The sequence below is a fragment of the Hemitrygon akajei genome, chromosome 1 (genome assembly GCF_048418815.1).
Source record: "Hemitrygon akajei chromosome 1, sHemAka1.3, whole genome shotgun sequence".
NCBI lineage: Eukaryota > Metazoa > Chordata > Chondrichthyes > Myliobatiformes > Dasyatidae > Hemitrygon > Hemitrygon akajei.
Window position 1 is genome coordinate 941,048 of NC_133124.1, and position 15,053 is coordinate 956,100.

General features: G+C 42.5%; 1 protein-coding gene across 4 annotated transcripts in view; it reads left to right on the plus strand.

The window, feature by feature from the left end:
* The window catches only part of smarcc1a (SWI/SNF related BAF chromatin remodeling complex subunit C1a), a 286,601-nt gene that overhangs the window by 99,332 nt on the left and 172,216 nt on the right, over positions 1–15,053 (plus strand). For all 4 annotated transcript variants that reach the window (XM_073070120.1, XM_073069954.1, XM_073070033.1 and 1 more), the window contains exons 11-12: positions 286–410; positions 9,243–9,302. In XM_073070120.1, the coding sequence (XP_072926221.1) occupies positions 286–410; positions 9,243–9,302 (185 nt within the window). The remainder of the gene's footprint in view (positions 1–285; positions 411–9,242; positions 9,303–15,053) is intronic.

Genomic DNA, 15,053 nt, shown 5'->3' on the forward strand with positions numbered 1-15,053 from the left:
GTTCATGTGAAATTCTCTGCCTAGGGATGCAGTTGAGGCTTCCTCATTACACATATTTAAGAAACAGGTAGATAGGTTTTTACATAGTAAGGGAATTAAGGGTTATGGGGAAAAGGCAAGTTGATAGAGCTGAGCTTATGGACAGATTAGCCATGATCTTATTGAATGGCGGGGCAGGCTCAATGGGCCAGATGGCCTACTCCTGCTCCTATTTCTTATGTTCTTTTGTTCATGTGGTATTTAGAAACAAATTTGAGCTGTATTTCATGAATCTGTGACACATAGGCAGCCGACTCCATATGTGAAGCGAAGAGGGCAGCGAGACGAAGAGGAGCAGGAGGACCTTACAAAAGACATGGAGGACCCTACACCTGTACCCAATGTGGAAGAAGTTATTCTGCCAAAAAATGGTGAGGAAGTAGTGCCTTTCCTTCTGAGCTCAGTTGATGCTGGTTCTTGGAAATGGCATATTTGTGATGTTGCAACATGGCTTTGTGTTAATTGAAAACAAATGCACAAGACCATAAGACATAGGAGCAGAATTAGGCCATCTGGACTATTGATTATAAGGCGCTTAGGCCTCTATATCCACTCTCATTTCTTTTATTTTTAACATACTTAAAAACACTTTTACTATCCATTTTGATATTATTTGCTAGCTTGCTTTCGTATTTATTCTTTTCCCTTCTAATGATATTTTTAGTTGCTCTCAGTCTGTTTTAATAACTTACCAATCCTCTATCTTCCCTCTAAATTTTCCTTGGTTGTATGTCCTTTCATTTGCTTTTACAATAGCTATGACTTCCCTTGTCACCATCCTCATTTTTCCCAGAAACACACGCCTTTGCTGCTCTGCTGACATCCCTGCCAGCAGCTCCCTCCAATTTACTTTGGCTAGCTCCTCTCTCATACCACTGTAACTTCCCTTACTCCACTGAAATACTGCTACATCAGACTTTACTTTCTCCCTATCTAATTTCAAGTTGAACTCAATCATATTGTGATCACTGGTTCCTAAGGGTTCTTTTACCTTAAGCTCACTAATTGCCTCCAGTATAACTGATCCTGTAGAAGGCTCAACAACATATTGCTCTAAAGATCTATCTCTTAGACATTCAACAAACTTATTTTCTTGAGATCCATTATCAACCTGATTTTCCCAGTGGACCTGGGGTATAGTGATTTGGCTTTTCTCATTTCGTACTTACCTTGCCTTGAAACACATAATGCATCACTGATTACTTTGAATCCTGTAGCTTTAATTCTTTCCATCTTCTAAATTGAGAAGACTGGGGACATATATTTATCTAAATAACAAAGTGAAATTACTAATTCTGTCCTTTGAAAGCACAGGATAAAATAGGATGGAGCTAACAGCGAAATAGTAAATGTTATTCTGTCTCATGAATATGCCTGTAAATTATTTTATAATTGTCTGGAAGTGGACGTCAGTGGCAAATTTATGGAGATTGTGGGATGAATTCCACTTCCTTTATCATGCCTGTGCCTTTGTGCAAAGCATGTTTTCACTGTAAGAAAGCACTTATGTGATAAATAATTATTCTGTAAATTTAGGTCCAATTTAATACCACATTCACAAGATAGTTTTACATAATTAAGTCTCTCATGTTGATGTGCAGTTTGTTTTATTGCATTTTGATTGCTGCCCCATGTGAATGGGATTTAAAAAAATTGGAGTGTGAAAGTGAAATCTTGGTTCATGCCAAATGTAGAATCACATTTTCCACATGTTAAACATCTTTAATGTTTTTCTTTTTTACTCTTTGTGTAGATTTCAAATTGGGGTTTTAAGAAGAAATGAGTGTCAAAGCTACAACTGTACAACTGTGCTTCAAGGGAATATAGTTGATAACAAAATCAAATTAAACAAAAATGTTTTTTAAATGAAATAAACCAGTTTCTGGGAATGTTACAGTCAGTGTCTTTGGAGAGAGAATTCATATTTGGGGTCAAATGATAGTGGCTTAGGATTGGGTTCCAGAGAGAGGAAATAGAGCAAAAAGGAAGTTCTGAGATCATGGAGAAGCAGACTGTGGTGAAAGACTCATTTCAATCTAGTTGCTGTAGATGTTTAATGGCAATGAGTAAGGAAAAGTGTCTGAGGGAGATATTGTATCTGGAGAGTAGCAGAAAACTTGTTGACAGACTGTTGAAATTAGTTAAGTTGGAAAAAATGATAAAATAGGTGCTGAAAATACAGTATCTGATGAAGAAATAATATACCGTAAATGCTTTGGATCAGTGACCTGATTCACTGTTCATGGTTCAAATAAGGGACAAGTCCAGAAGCAAATGTCTGTGTGGAAGTTGAACTTTTACTGTATATAGTATTTAGTATGGATGTGGATTAAACTGTTCAAAGTAGGAGTTGTATGTGATAGGAATTTAGAAGATTGTGGATTATGCAGGCAGGCTGAGTATAAGTGTTGCATTAATTCACTGGATCCACATTTAGTTTCCCTAACATTATATTAATGAGATCCTGAGAGCAAATGCCATCTTTTAAGTTTAGTTATTCCACATTATAGGTGTGGAATTTCCTCCTTTCTTTAGCTTGAAGAATGCCATGGGAAGGAGTTACAGACGGTGTCTAGTTGAATCACAGAATATTTGCTTATACTACTCCACCCCTGGTAGCGTGCTCCACATACCTACTGTGCTTTCTTTTTTAAAAAAATTGCCTCCGACACCCCTCTTCTCCCCCCCCTACTTTCATCTAGTACCTCAAAGTTATGCCCCCTTGTATTAGCCATATTCACCTTGTAAAGAAGTCTCTACAGACCACTCGATTGGTGTTTTTTTAATCATCAAATCACCTCTCATCTTTTCTCCAAAGAGAAAAACTCTAGCTTGCTCAACCTATTCCTATAAAGTATTCTCTCTAATCCAGGCATCATTCTGGCAAACTTCCTCTGCAGCCTCTGAAGCTTCCACATCCTTCCTATAATAAAGCGACCAGACTGTATACATACTTCAAGTGTGGTCTAACCAGGTTTTTAACGAGCCGCACCATTACCTTATGGCTCTTGAGCTCAATCCCCACACCATACGCCTGCTTGACCACCCTATGAACTTGTGTGGCACCTTTGGTGGATCTCTGGACGTAAACCCCAAGATCACTTGGTTCTTCTTATGTACTACCTAATTGTGAATCCATGCAGTGAGGTTTCCCTGGATCCTATGCCTCCTGATTTTCTGAATGAGCCTACCATAGGTACCCTTATCAATCGCCTTGCTAAAATCCATGTACACCACACCCACTGCTCTGATTTTGGTGATTGTTTTGTCATTTTCTCAAATAATTCAATCAGGCTTGAGGCGTGACCTGCCCTTCACAAATCAGATTAGGTGGGTAGTGCGATCACTCGAGTAGAATATGATGTTCTATTAGTGGGTTGTCAGGTGGCTGAAGAGTCTGGTATCCACATCTCCAAGGATCATCACCTTGTCGTGATGGAGAGGCTTGTGAGTTTTTGAGATCCTGAGAGTGTTGTCTGGAGTTTAGCCATCAGGCTAATCTGATTTATGCTTTTTCAAATGTTTGCTTCAGCGATTCTACAATAATTTGCTCACCACTGAAGTAAGACTCACTTCAATAGGGTTGTCCCTTTTCTTTTCTTGAACAAATGACTAAACATTTACCACCTTACAATCCTCTGGCAGTACACAAAAGATCATTGCCAAAGTCATGGCAATCCCTTCCTTAATTTCCTGTAGTAACCTGGCGTAGATCCTGTCTGGCCCCAGGACTTGTTTATCCAGCAATTCCGTCTTTCTTGATGTCAACATGTTCCAGCACATCAACCTATTCTGTAAGACCATAAGACACAGGAGCAGAATTAGGCCATTTGGTCTGTTGAGTCTGCTCCACCATTCCATCATGGCTGATCCTTTTTTTCTCCTCGTCAGCCCCACTGCCTGGCTTTCTCTCTGTAACATTTGATGCCGTGTCCAATCAAGAACCTATCAAGCTCTGCCTTAAGTACACCCAATGACCTGGCCGCCACAGCTGTTTATGGTAATAAATCCCACAAATTCACCACATTCCGGCAAAAAAAAATTTCCACATCTGTTTTTAAATGGACGCCCCTCTATCCTGAAGCTGTGCCCTCGTGTCCTAGACACCCACGATGGGAAATATCCTTTCCACACCAACCATGACTAGGCCTTCAATGTTTAGAAGGTTTCAATGAGATCCCTGCACCCCCATCCTTCTAAATTCTAGCGTGTACAGACCTAGAGCTATCAAACGTTCCTCGTATGATAAACCTTTCATTTCTAGTATCATCCTTTAAGCCTCCTCTGAACCCTCTCTAATGCCAGCACATATTTTCTAAGCTGAGGGGCCCAAAACTGTTCACAATACTCAAGGTAAGGCCTCACCTGTGCCTTATAAAGCCTCAGCAGCACATCCCTGCTGTTGTATTCGAGACCTCTTGAAATGAATGCTAGCATTGCATTTTCCTTCTTAACCATCAGCTCTACCAGCAAGTTGTTGTTGTTGTTCGTCCTTTGGAGTTGAAAACGACCACGACTTCAGTCAGGTGGAGGGTTTGTGACTGTGGGTCCGAAGGTGACTGGTGAGGCCAATCCGGGTCCTGAAAGCTCGCCCACATGTGGGACACATGAGGGTAGGTGCTGCAGTGGAAGTGGAAGTAGCTCGAGCCTTGCGCGTGGCGCGTTTCCTCTGAGCCTCTGCGGTGCGTCTGATTTCTGCTGCATACGCTCCTTTAGTGGTCCTGCTCCACCGGGGTGGGCAGTCCAGAGCAAGCGATTCCCAGCTACTGGGATTGATGTTGAGGTCTTTGAGGGACACTTTGAGGCAGTCTTTGAAACGTTTCTTCTGCCCTCCAACTGAGCGCTTGCCCTGGCTCAGCTCTTCATACAGCAGCTGTTTTGGTAGTTGACTGACAGACATCCTGACGACATGGCCAGCCCATCTGGCTTGGGCTTTCTGTAGGAGGGTGTAGACGCTGTGGGTGTTAGCCTGCTCCAGGACCTCCGTGTCTGGGACTTTGTCCTGCCATTGTACGTGGAGAAGTCTGTGGAGGCAGCTCAAGTGGAAGTGGTTGAGCTGTTTAGCGTGTCTGCTGTAGACGGTCTAGGTCTTGCTGGCATATTGGAGGGTGGTGAGAACCACTGCTCAGTAGACCTTCAGCTTGGTGGTAAGGCTGAGTCCTCTCTGCTCCCTTACATTCTTATGGAGTCTCTATCACCGCTTGTGATAGAGTACTGCCCAGATAAGTAAAGCTGTCGACTGCCAGTAGCTTCTGCCCCTTTACTGTGATGTGTGGTTCCTGGTAGGGCTTTCCGGGTGTGGGCTGGTACATAACTTTAGACTACAATCAGCACCAAAAAGACCAAAGTTGTCACAGGCTCGTGAGAAGCAGTCCATTTCTCGCTGCATCTTCTGCTCTGTGCTGGCGTTGAGGGCGCAATCATCAGTGAATAAGAGGTCTCTGACGACGGTCTCCTTTACCTTTGTAACAGCCTGTAGACGCCTGAGGTTGAATAGCCCACTGCCAGTCCTGTATCTGATGTGTATTCCATCCTGACAATCACGGAAGGCATCATTCAGCATAGCAGAGAAGACCATGCTATAGAGTGTAGGGGTGAGAACGCATCCTTGCTTCACACCATTCGTCACTGGGAAGGCTTCTGACTCGTCACCATCATCCAAAACTTTCACCATCATGCTATCGTGGCACTGCCGAACAATCGTGATGAATGGGCAGCCAAACTTCTCCATTATCTTCCATAAGCCATCTCTGCTGACCGTATCAAATGCCTTGGTCAGATTGACGAAGGTCATAAAGAGGTTGCTGTGCTGCTCTTGACATTTTTCCTGGAGTTAACCAGGACAAACCAGCAAGTTAACCTTTAGGTTGTTCTGCTCAAGGACTCCCAAGTCCCTTTGCATCTCAGATTTTTGGATTTTCTCCTCATTTTGAAAATAGTCTGCATATTTCTACAACCAAAGTGCATGACCGTGCATTTTTCAACTATGTATTTCATTTGCCACTTTCTTGACCATTCTTCTAAGCTGTCTTAAGTCCTTTTGTAGCCTACCCATTTCCTCAATGCTACCTGCCCCTTCACCAATCTTCATATCATTTGCAAACTGGGAAACAAAGCCATCTGTTCCACCATCTAAATCATTGCTATACAGCATGAAAAGAAGTGGAAAGGGTACAGAGGAGATTTACCAGGATGCTGCCTGGTTTAGAGAGTATGGATTATGATCAGAGATTAAGGGAGCTAGGGCTTTACTCTTTGGAGAGAAGAAGGATGAGAGGAGACATGATAGAGGTGTACAAGATATTAAGAGGAACAGACAGGGTGGACAGCCAGCACCTCTTCCCCAGGGCACCACTGCTCAGTACAAGAGGACATGGCTTTAAGGTAAGGGGAGGGAAGTTCAAGGGGGATATTAGAGGAAGGTTTTTCACTCAGAGAGTGGTTGGTGCGTGGAATGCACTGCCTGAGTCAGTGGTGGAGGCAGATACACTAATGAAATTTAAGAGACTACTAGACAGGTATATGGAGGAATTTAAGGTGAGGGGTTATATGGGAGACAGGGTTTGAGGGTGGGCATAACATTGTGGGCCAAAGGGCCTGTAATGTGCTGTACTATTCTATGTTCTATGTTCTAAGTGGTCCCAACACCGACCCCTACGGGACACCACTAGTCACTGTCAGCCAAGCAGAAAAGGATCCTTTTATTCCCACTCACTGCCTCCTACCAATCATCCAATGCTCTAACCATGCTAGTATCTTTCCTGTAATACCATGGGCTCTTAATTTGGTAAGCAGCCTCATGTGTGGCCCCTTGTTAAAGACCTTCTGAAAGTCCAAATCTACAATATCTGCTGTATCCCCTTTTTCCAACTTGTAATCTTAGCAAAGAATTGCAACAGGAATGAACGTCACTCAGAGTGGTGAGAGTGTGGAATGAATGTCACTCAGAGTGGTGAGAGAGGGATTGAACGTCAATGGATTTTCCATTTTTGGTTTATAATTTCTGTGCTACTGCTTTTCTCCATTCTTAAAGAGTGGAGTGACATTTGCAATTTTCCAATCCTCTTGCACCAAGGCAGAGTTCAATGATTTTTGAAAGTTCATTATTAATGCCTCCACAATCTCTACCACTACCTCTTTCAGAACCCCAGGGTACAGTTCGTGTAACTTGTGTAGCCTTGGCTGTTTGAGCACCTTCTCTCTTTAGTAGTAACTGCACTCATTTCTCTTCCCTCACACCCTTCAACATCTGGCTCACCGCTAGTGTTTTCCACAGTGATGCAAAATACTCATTTAATTCATCTGCCATCTCTTTGTCTCCTGTTACTATTTCTCTGGCTTCATTTTCTAGTGGTTCTAAATCTCTGCTTTTATTTTTTTACTTACAAACTGTAGTTGAAAATGCTCTTAATATCCACTTTGATATTGTTTGCTAGCTGACCTCATACTTGTTAAAGTCCCTTTCACTGGTGAATGCTGAAGCAAAGTATTCATTAAGCACCTCCCCTATCACCTCTGACTCTAGGCACATGTTTCCTCTTAAATAAAGCCATGAGGCATAGGAGCCAAATTGGACCATTTGGCCTATCAAGACTGCTCTGCCATTCCATTATGGCTGATTTATTATACACCTCAACTGCATTCACCTGCCTTCCTGCCATAACCTTTGACACCCTTACTAATCAAGTTAGGTAGTGGTTTCACGTTCTGGAGCTATGTATAAGGAAGTGCCAGAGACTTGCCGTTTTACTACATAAGTAGGGTATGGTACCTAAGCACTAACAACATTTCCTTAGGGTTGTCCTTTCTAAGTATTGCAGTGGTCATACATGCAAACAGTCTTCACTCTTCCATCTCGGTCACACCTGATGCATCTGGATCCTAAAATGTTGAGCTGCCAATAGTGCCCATTTGCCAACCATATTTCTGTAGTAGATTTCTTATTTTAAAATAAATGGTGTAGAATGATAGACTTTCCCAACGGCATCTTGCTCCTGCCTGTTCACCTTACTAAACTTGCTCTAACTGCTGTATTTGACTCCACTTCCTCATTTACAATATGATTGCTTGTATTTCACCTACCCCCCCAACCCCCACTGCATCAGACAACTCTCCCAAGTAGATTAAGCAAATCTCACCAGGATGTTGGTCACTTCCAGGTCAGATGTAACCCATCCCTCTTGGACAGATCTCCAGTGCCCCCAGAAGAGATGCCAACCTTCCAAGAACTTTATTCCCTCTCTCTCTCCTGCACGAGCTCCTCAGCTATGCATGCCTCCTATTTCTACCCTCACTGGTTCTTGGATGTAACCTTTTAGGTCCTGCTTAGCTCCATACATTATCTCTGAAACCCTCATTACTATTTCTCTTTTTTTATATATTGAACTATTCTGTACGATGGCCTCTACCTACTCGCCCCTGCCCTTATGAATACTCTAATTGGAGACATTCTTGAATTTAGATCCAATGGCAATTTGCAATTCTTGAGGTTGCTGTCGCAAACACAGAATCTCGTGGCTGTCCAGCTCTGCAGCTCTTTGTCTTCATTCTCCCCTGTTGTGCATCAGAGCTGACTGTGGTGACACAGATCTGCCTACTGCATCTCACCTCTGAAAGGTCATCCTGCTCCCAGTGGTCTTTAAAATGAGGCATTTGCCAATGGGGGGGCAGGTGGAATGGCCTCTGAAACCTGCATTCTCTATCTGCTTCCTGCAGCTTGGGCAATTGCAGCTTTGGCAGCTAGGCACGGTCAGTCAGATGCTGCTGGGTTCTCTTCCCGAATACTTGGTCACTAGGGGTGTGGGATTTTCCCTCCTCTCCCATTGCAGGGGGAGCATACAACTGCCTTCGCAAAACATCCATTACCACAGATGAAAGTAAGAGATCTTTTTTGTGCAACTTCTACAAAGCCTCAGCCCTTAACTGTCAAAGTCAGTAATACAGCCTCACAGCAGCCACTCTCACAAAGACTGCTCCAAAATGCTAATATTGCTGCAGTAGTTTTGAAAACTTCTTGTCAGGCAGACTCTGCTTGTGTATTGATGGCCACTGTTGTAATTCAGCATCTTGTCAAAGTAAATTTTGTTAACTGCTTTGAATTTTTGACCATTTGTGGATTAATTTGCCATGTAATCAGCATTTGTGCTTTCAAAATGTTTTATTTTGACCTGTTATTAATGGTTATTATAATCCTTTTTTGCTAGTGAACCCCAAGAAGGACAGTGAGCACACGCCTGTAAAGGGAGGTACAATTGCAGATTTAGGTAATAACTTTCATTGTGTCCCTCCTGCTTTTCATTTTGATTGAGATGTAGGCAGTCTGCACGTGGAATGTGCTGAAATGGAGTAATGCAATTGACGTACATGAAACCAATCAAATGTTTGTTAATGTTATCTCCTTAACTTGGCCTTTTGATCTCATTATCACAAGAGCATTAGAGATAGGAGCAGAATTAGGCCATATGCCCCATCAAGTATTCTCTTCATTTGAAAAGAAGAGCTATGAACCAGAGAAGCAGTTCTTCTGGCTTGCTGATTCCATTTTTATCTGTCACCTACCTTGCACTCCTTCCTCTCCACCCACCTTACTCTGGAATCTTCCCCCTTCCTTTCCAGTTCTGATGAAGGTTCTCTGCCCAATATGTTGACTATTTATTTATGTCCATAGATGCTGTGTGATCTGCTGAGTTCCTCCAGCATTTTGTGCATTGCTGATCGCATGCCAACTATTAAGCACTGATTCACACTGCTCTCACACTTTCCCATTTATTTTAATATTAAAATATAAATGTTTGTCATTTACCCCAGATTATGCCATTACACTCATACACACTACTTAATTTACAGTGGGAAAATAATCTACCAATCCACATCGTGTTGGCATCAAATCAAGTTTAATTGTCATTCAAACCATATAACAGAATGAGACAATATTTCTCTGGGGCCAAGGTGCAAAAACACGTGCATTCAAAATAAGGGAAAAAAAAGAGCAGAGGCATGTAGGAAAACATTTTTTTAGTCTAAGGCCTTGAGCTACAATTTCCACAAGTTGATGGTTCCCAGCAATCCAGCCTGTAATTCCACCAATCCAACACTGGAGGGCAGCATGGACCGGAGAGGCAAACCCCTAACTGAACCTGGATGTCACACTACAATTCAAGCCTGAGGATTGAGGCTTAGTCTTCGCTACAACTGAAGAAATACTGTTGCTTTTCTGTCTGTCTTGCCACCAAACAAGGGAAGCAGGCCTGCAGCAACCAGTGTCAAACAGGGTCTTGCGATCGCAAAAGAAATAGCCAAGACAGTCACTCCCAGTTTCATTATACACCACCTTTGTGCCAACTTGAAGTCACCAACTTCAATGCCTCTGAGCAGCAGGCAGCAGCTTGGTCTGCACTCAGGTCAGCTCTTCTGAACCCAATCTGGCTTCTCCTGATTTTGATGGCCCGGCTCAAAATCTCCAACCCAGCAGACCTGGCCCAACCTCCCTGAAAGTCAGACAGCGATAGAAACATAGAAAGTGCAATTTCTGTACAGGCAGAGCTTGAGATCAGGATTGAGCCTGGATTACTGAGAGACACCAGTTTTATTAGTGTCATCCCAGTACTGTCGTCTGCTGTAGTTCAGATAGATGGAGTTGTGTATACAATGGAAAGACATGGGTTACAGAATTGAGCCATTCAGCCAATTAAATTTGCTCTACCATTCCATCGTGGCTGATTTTATAATCCCTCTTGACCCTATTCTCCTGCCTTCTCCCTGTAAATTTCGATGCCCTGACTAATCAAGAACCTATCAAGCTCCACCTTAAAATATACCCAGTGACTTGGCCTCCACAGCTGTCACAGATTTAACACCCTCTGGATAAAGAAGTTACTCATCTCTGTTAGAAACATAGAAAACCTACAGCACAATACAGGCCCTTCGGCCCATAAAGCTGTGCCAAGCAGGTCCTTGCCTTAGAAATTACCTAGTTGTTCTGAAGGGCGTACTTCCATTCTGAGACTATGCCCTCTGGTCCTAGACTTCCCTGCTGTAGGAAACATTCTCTTTATTTTCTCTCTATCTAGGCCTTTCAGTATTCAATAGGTTTCAATGAGATCCCTTCTCGTTCTGAAGATCTTAAGACACTTTAACTGCACAGCCAATTTACTGAAAACTTTGCACATTATGTAGAATGCCTTTCAACCACATAAGATACTATGTATTAGTCATTTGAACTGTACACTAATTTGTTGCAAATAACATGCTCTATGCACGGTATAATTTAGCATTCAGTACATTTCTTTCAGATGTTTCCATTTACAGGCATGGAACCTCATCATAATTACAATGCGCTAGTGAACCAGGAAACTCAAATTCTGTTTTCATATGTCAATCTAGGGTTTTAATTGGAATTCTAGTGTTAGATTCTTGATTGTCTGTTGACTAATTGATTTGCTTTTCACATCATTTCAGTTACCATAGTAGAAATGCCAGGTAGGATAGTGGAGTTCTCCTCTTGCAGGATATGGGAACACCAGAAATACATTCAGCTGCAGCTTCTAGTACTCTGCATTAAGGTATTGGAGCTGGAACTGGATGAACTCTAGATCATTCTGGAGGGTGGGGGGGGGTTGATAGGGCATATAGAAAGTTGATTACACCCAAGGTGCAGGACACGGGAAACTGGGTGACAGGAAGGGGAATGGGATTAAGGAGCCAGTGCAGAGTACCCTGTGGTCATCCCCCTCAACAACAGCTATATTACTTTGGATACTGTGGGGCGGGGGTGAGGGTGGGGGAAATGACTTAACAGAGGAGAGTTAGTGGTTGGGTTTCTGGCACTGAGTCTGCCGCTGAGACTCAGAAAGGAAGGGACAGAAGGTTCTGTGGACAAGAACGAAATTCCTGGATGGTATGTTGCTTTCCGGGTGCCAGAGTATGGGATATCTTGGATCGAGCCCTCATCATTCTTAAGTGGGAGGGTGAACAGCCAGGAGTCGTGGTCCATGTAGGTATTAATGACATGGGTAGGATGAGTGACAAGGTTCAGTGAGTTAGATGCTGAGTTAAAGGGTAGGACCCTTTTGTGATTTTTGTGATCTCAGGATTGCTACCCATGCTAGTGAGGCCAGAACTAGGAAGGTGGTAGTGCCTAAGGAGTTTGTGTAGGAGGGAGGGCTAAAGGTTTTTGGATCATTGGGCTGTCTTCCAGGGAAGGTGGGACTTGTACAGAAGGGATGGTTTGCACCTAAACTGGAAGGGTACTAATATTCTAGTGGGAAGATTTGTTAATGCTGCACAGTGGTTTAAACTAGAGTTGCAGGGGAATGGGGACCAGAGTGCCAGAACAGTTAGTGTAAAGTTGTGGAGGCAGATGTTGGTAAGACCCCTGACAAAGTTGGGAATCAAGAGGTTGAGCATAGTGCGAATAGTGTCCTAAGCTGCTTATATTTCAATTCAAGTTATAGGAAAGGCAGATAATAGTGCTGAAGATGTGGTAGCTGGTTTACAAACAGGCAATGTGTAGTGAGAAAAGCCTGTTGATCGGCAAAACTGCAGTTGACAAGATGAGTTGCAATGTAAAAGGCGAACAAATCGAAAAGGATAAATACGGAACTGAAGGCATTGTATCTGAATGTGCTCAGTATATGGAATAAGGTAGATGAACTTGCAGCACGGTTGCAGATTGGCAAGTATGATATTGTAGGCATCACAGAATTATGGCTTATAGATTATATTTGGGAGCTTAACGTCCAAGGATACACTTTGTACCAAAACGATAGGCAGGAAGATGTCTGCGGCATTGCTCTGGTAAAATATGAAATCAAATCATTAGAAAGAGGTGAAATAGGGTTGGAAGGTGTAGAATCATTGTGGATAGAGCTAAGGAACTGCAAGGGTAAAAAGACCCTGATGGGAGTTGTATGCAGACCCCAAAGTGTAGTAAGGATGTGGCCTACACATTCAGAGAGATAGAAAATGCATGCCAAAAGGGCAATGTTACGGTAGTCAAAGGGGACTTCAATATGCAGGTAGATTGTGAAAATCAGGTTGGTGCTAGATTACAGAAGGGGGCATTTCTAGAGTGCCTACCAGATGGCTTTTTAGAGTAGCTCATGGTTGAGCCCGCTAGAGGATTAGCTATTCTGGATTGGGTGTTGTGCAATTAATCAAAATTGATCAGAGCTTAAGTTAAAAGAACCTTTGGGGAAAAGTGATCATAATATGATTGAATTCACTCGAAAATTTGAGAAAAAGAAGCTAAAGTTGGATCTATCAGTATTATAGCAGAGTAAAGGGAATTAGAGGTATGAGAGGAGTTGGCCAGAACTTTATGGAAAGGAACACCGACAGGGGTGACAGCAGAGCAGCGATGGCTGGAATGTCTGGAAGCAGTCTGGAAGACACAAGATATATACATCCCAAATAGGAAGAAGTACTCTAAAGGAAAGATGACACAATTGTGGCTAACAAGAGAAGTCAAAACCAACATAAAAGCCAACAAGAGCTTATTACAGCAAAAATTAGTGGGAAGTTGGAGGCTTGGGAAGCTTTCAAATAACAGAAAGCAACTAGAAAAATCATTTAAGAAGGTAAAATGGAATACAAAAGTAAGCTAGTAATAAAGAGGATACCAAAAGTTTCTTCAGATACATAGTGTCAAAGGGGGGGTGAGTGGATATCGGACCACTAGAATATGATGCTGGAGAGGTAATGGAGGACAACGAAATGACGGATGAACTGAATAGATAATTTGCATTAGTCTTCACTCTGGAAGATACTAGCAGTATGGTAGAAGCTCCACATATCAGGGGGCATGAAGTGTGTGAAGTTACCATTACTAGAGAGAAGGTTCTTGGGAAACTGAAAGGTCTCAAAGTAGATAAGTCACCTGAACCAGATCGTGTACACTGCAGAGTTCTGAGTACACTCGTGTACTCTCAGAGGTGGCTGAAGAGATTGTGGAGGCATAATCAGAATCATGTTTATTATCACTGGCATATGTCGTGAAATTTGTTAACAGCAGTAGCAGTACAATAATATAAGAAATAATACATAATATAAGAAAAAAATGAGTAAATCAATCAGTTTATATATTATAGCATTAAAAATCATGCAAAACAAACTGTATATATTCAAAAAAAATGAGGTAATGTTCATGGGTTCAATGTCCATTTAGGAATCGGATGGCAGAGAGGAAGAAGCTGTTCCTGAATCGCTGAGTGTGTGCCTTCAGGCTTCTGTACCTCCTACCTGATGGTAACAATGAGAAAAGGGCATGCCCTGGGTGCTGGAGGTCCTTAATAATGGGCACTGCCTTTCTGAGACAGTAATTAGTAATGATCTTTCAAGAATCACTAGATTTTGGAATGGTCCTGGAAGAATGGTAAATTGCAAATGTCACTCCACTCTTCAAGAAGGGAGAGAAGCAGAAGAAAGGAAACTAGGCCAGTTAGTCTGATCTCAGTGGTTGGGAAGATGTTGGTGTTGATTACTAAGGATGAGGTCTTGGTACATGCGGGCTGTAGTCAGCATGGTTTCCTCAAGGGAAAATCTTGTCAGACAATTGGAATAACAAGCAGGATAGACAAAGGAGAATTGGTCGATGTAGTGTACTTGGATTTTCAGAAGGCCTTTGTCAAAGTGCCTCACATGAGGCTGCTTAACAAGCTATGAACCCATGGTGTTACAGGAAAGATTCTAGCATGGATAAAGCAGTTGCTGATTAACAGACAGCGAAGAGTGGGAATAAAGGGAACCTTTTCTGGTTGGCAGGTAGATGCGAGATGTTGCACATCAGTCGGACCAAGCAGGGTAGTTCTTGCACATTTAATGGGAGGGCTCTGATGTGTGCAGTAGTATGAAGGAATCTAGGAATACAGGTCCGTAATTCATTGAAAGTGACATCACAGGTAGATGGGTCATAAAGAAAGCTCTTGACATATCTGCCTTCATAAATCAATGTATTGAGTACTGGAGGTGGGATGTTATGTTGAAATTGTACATGACTTTGATGAGGCCTGATTTGG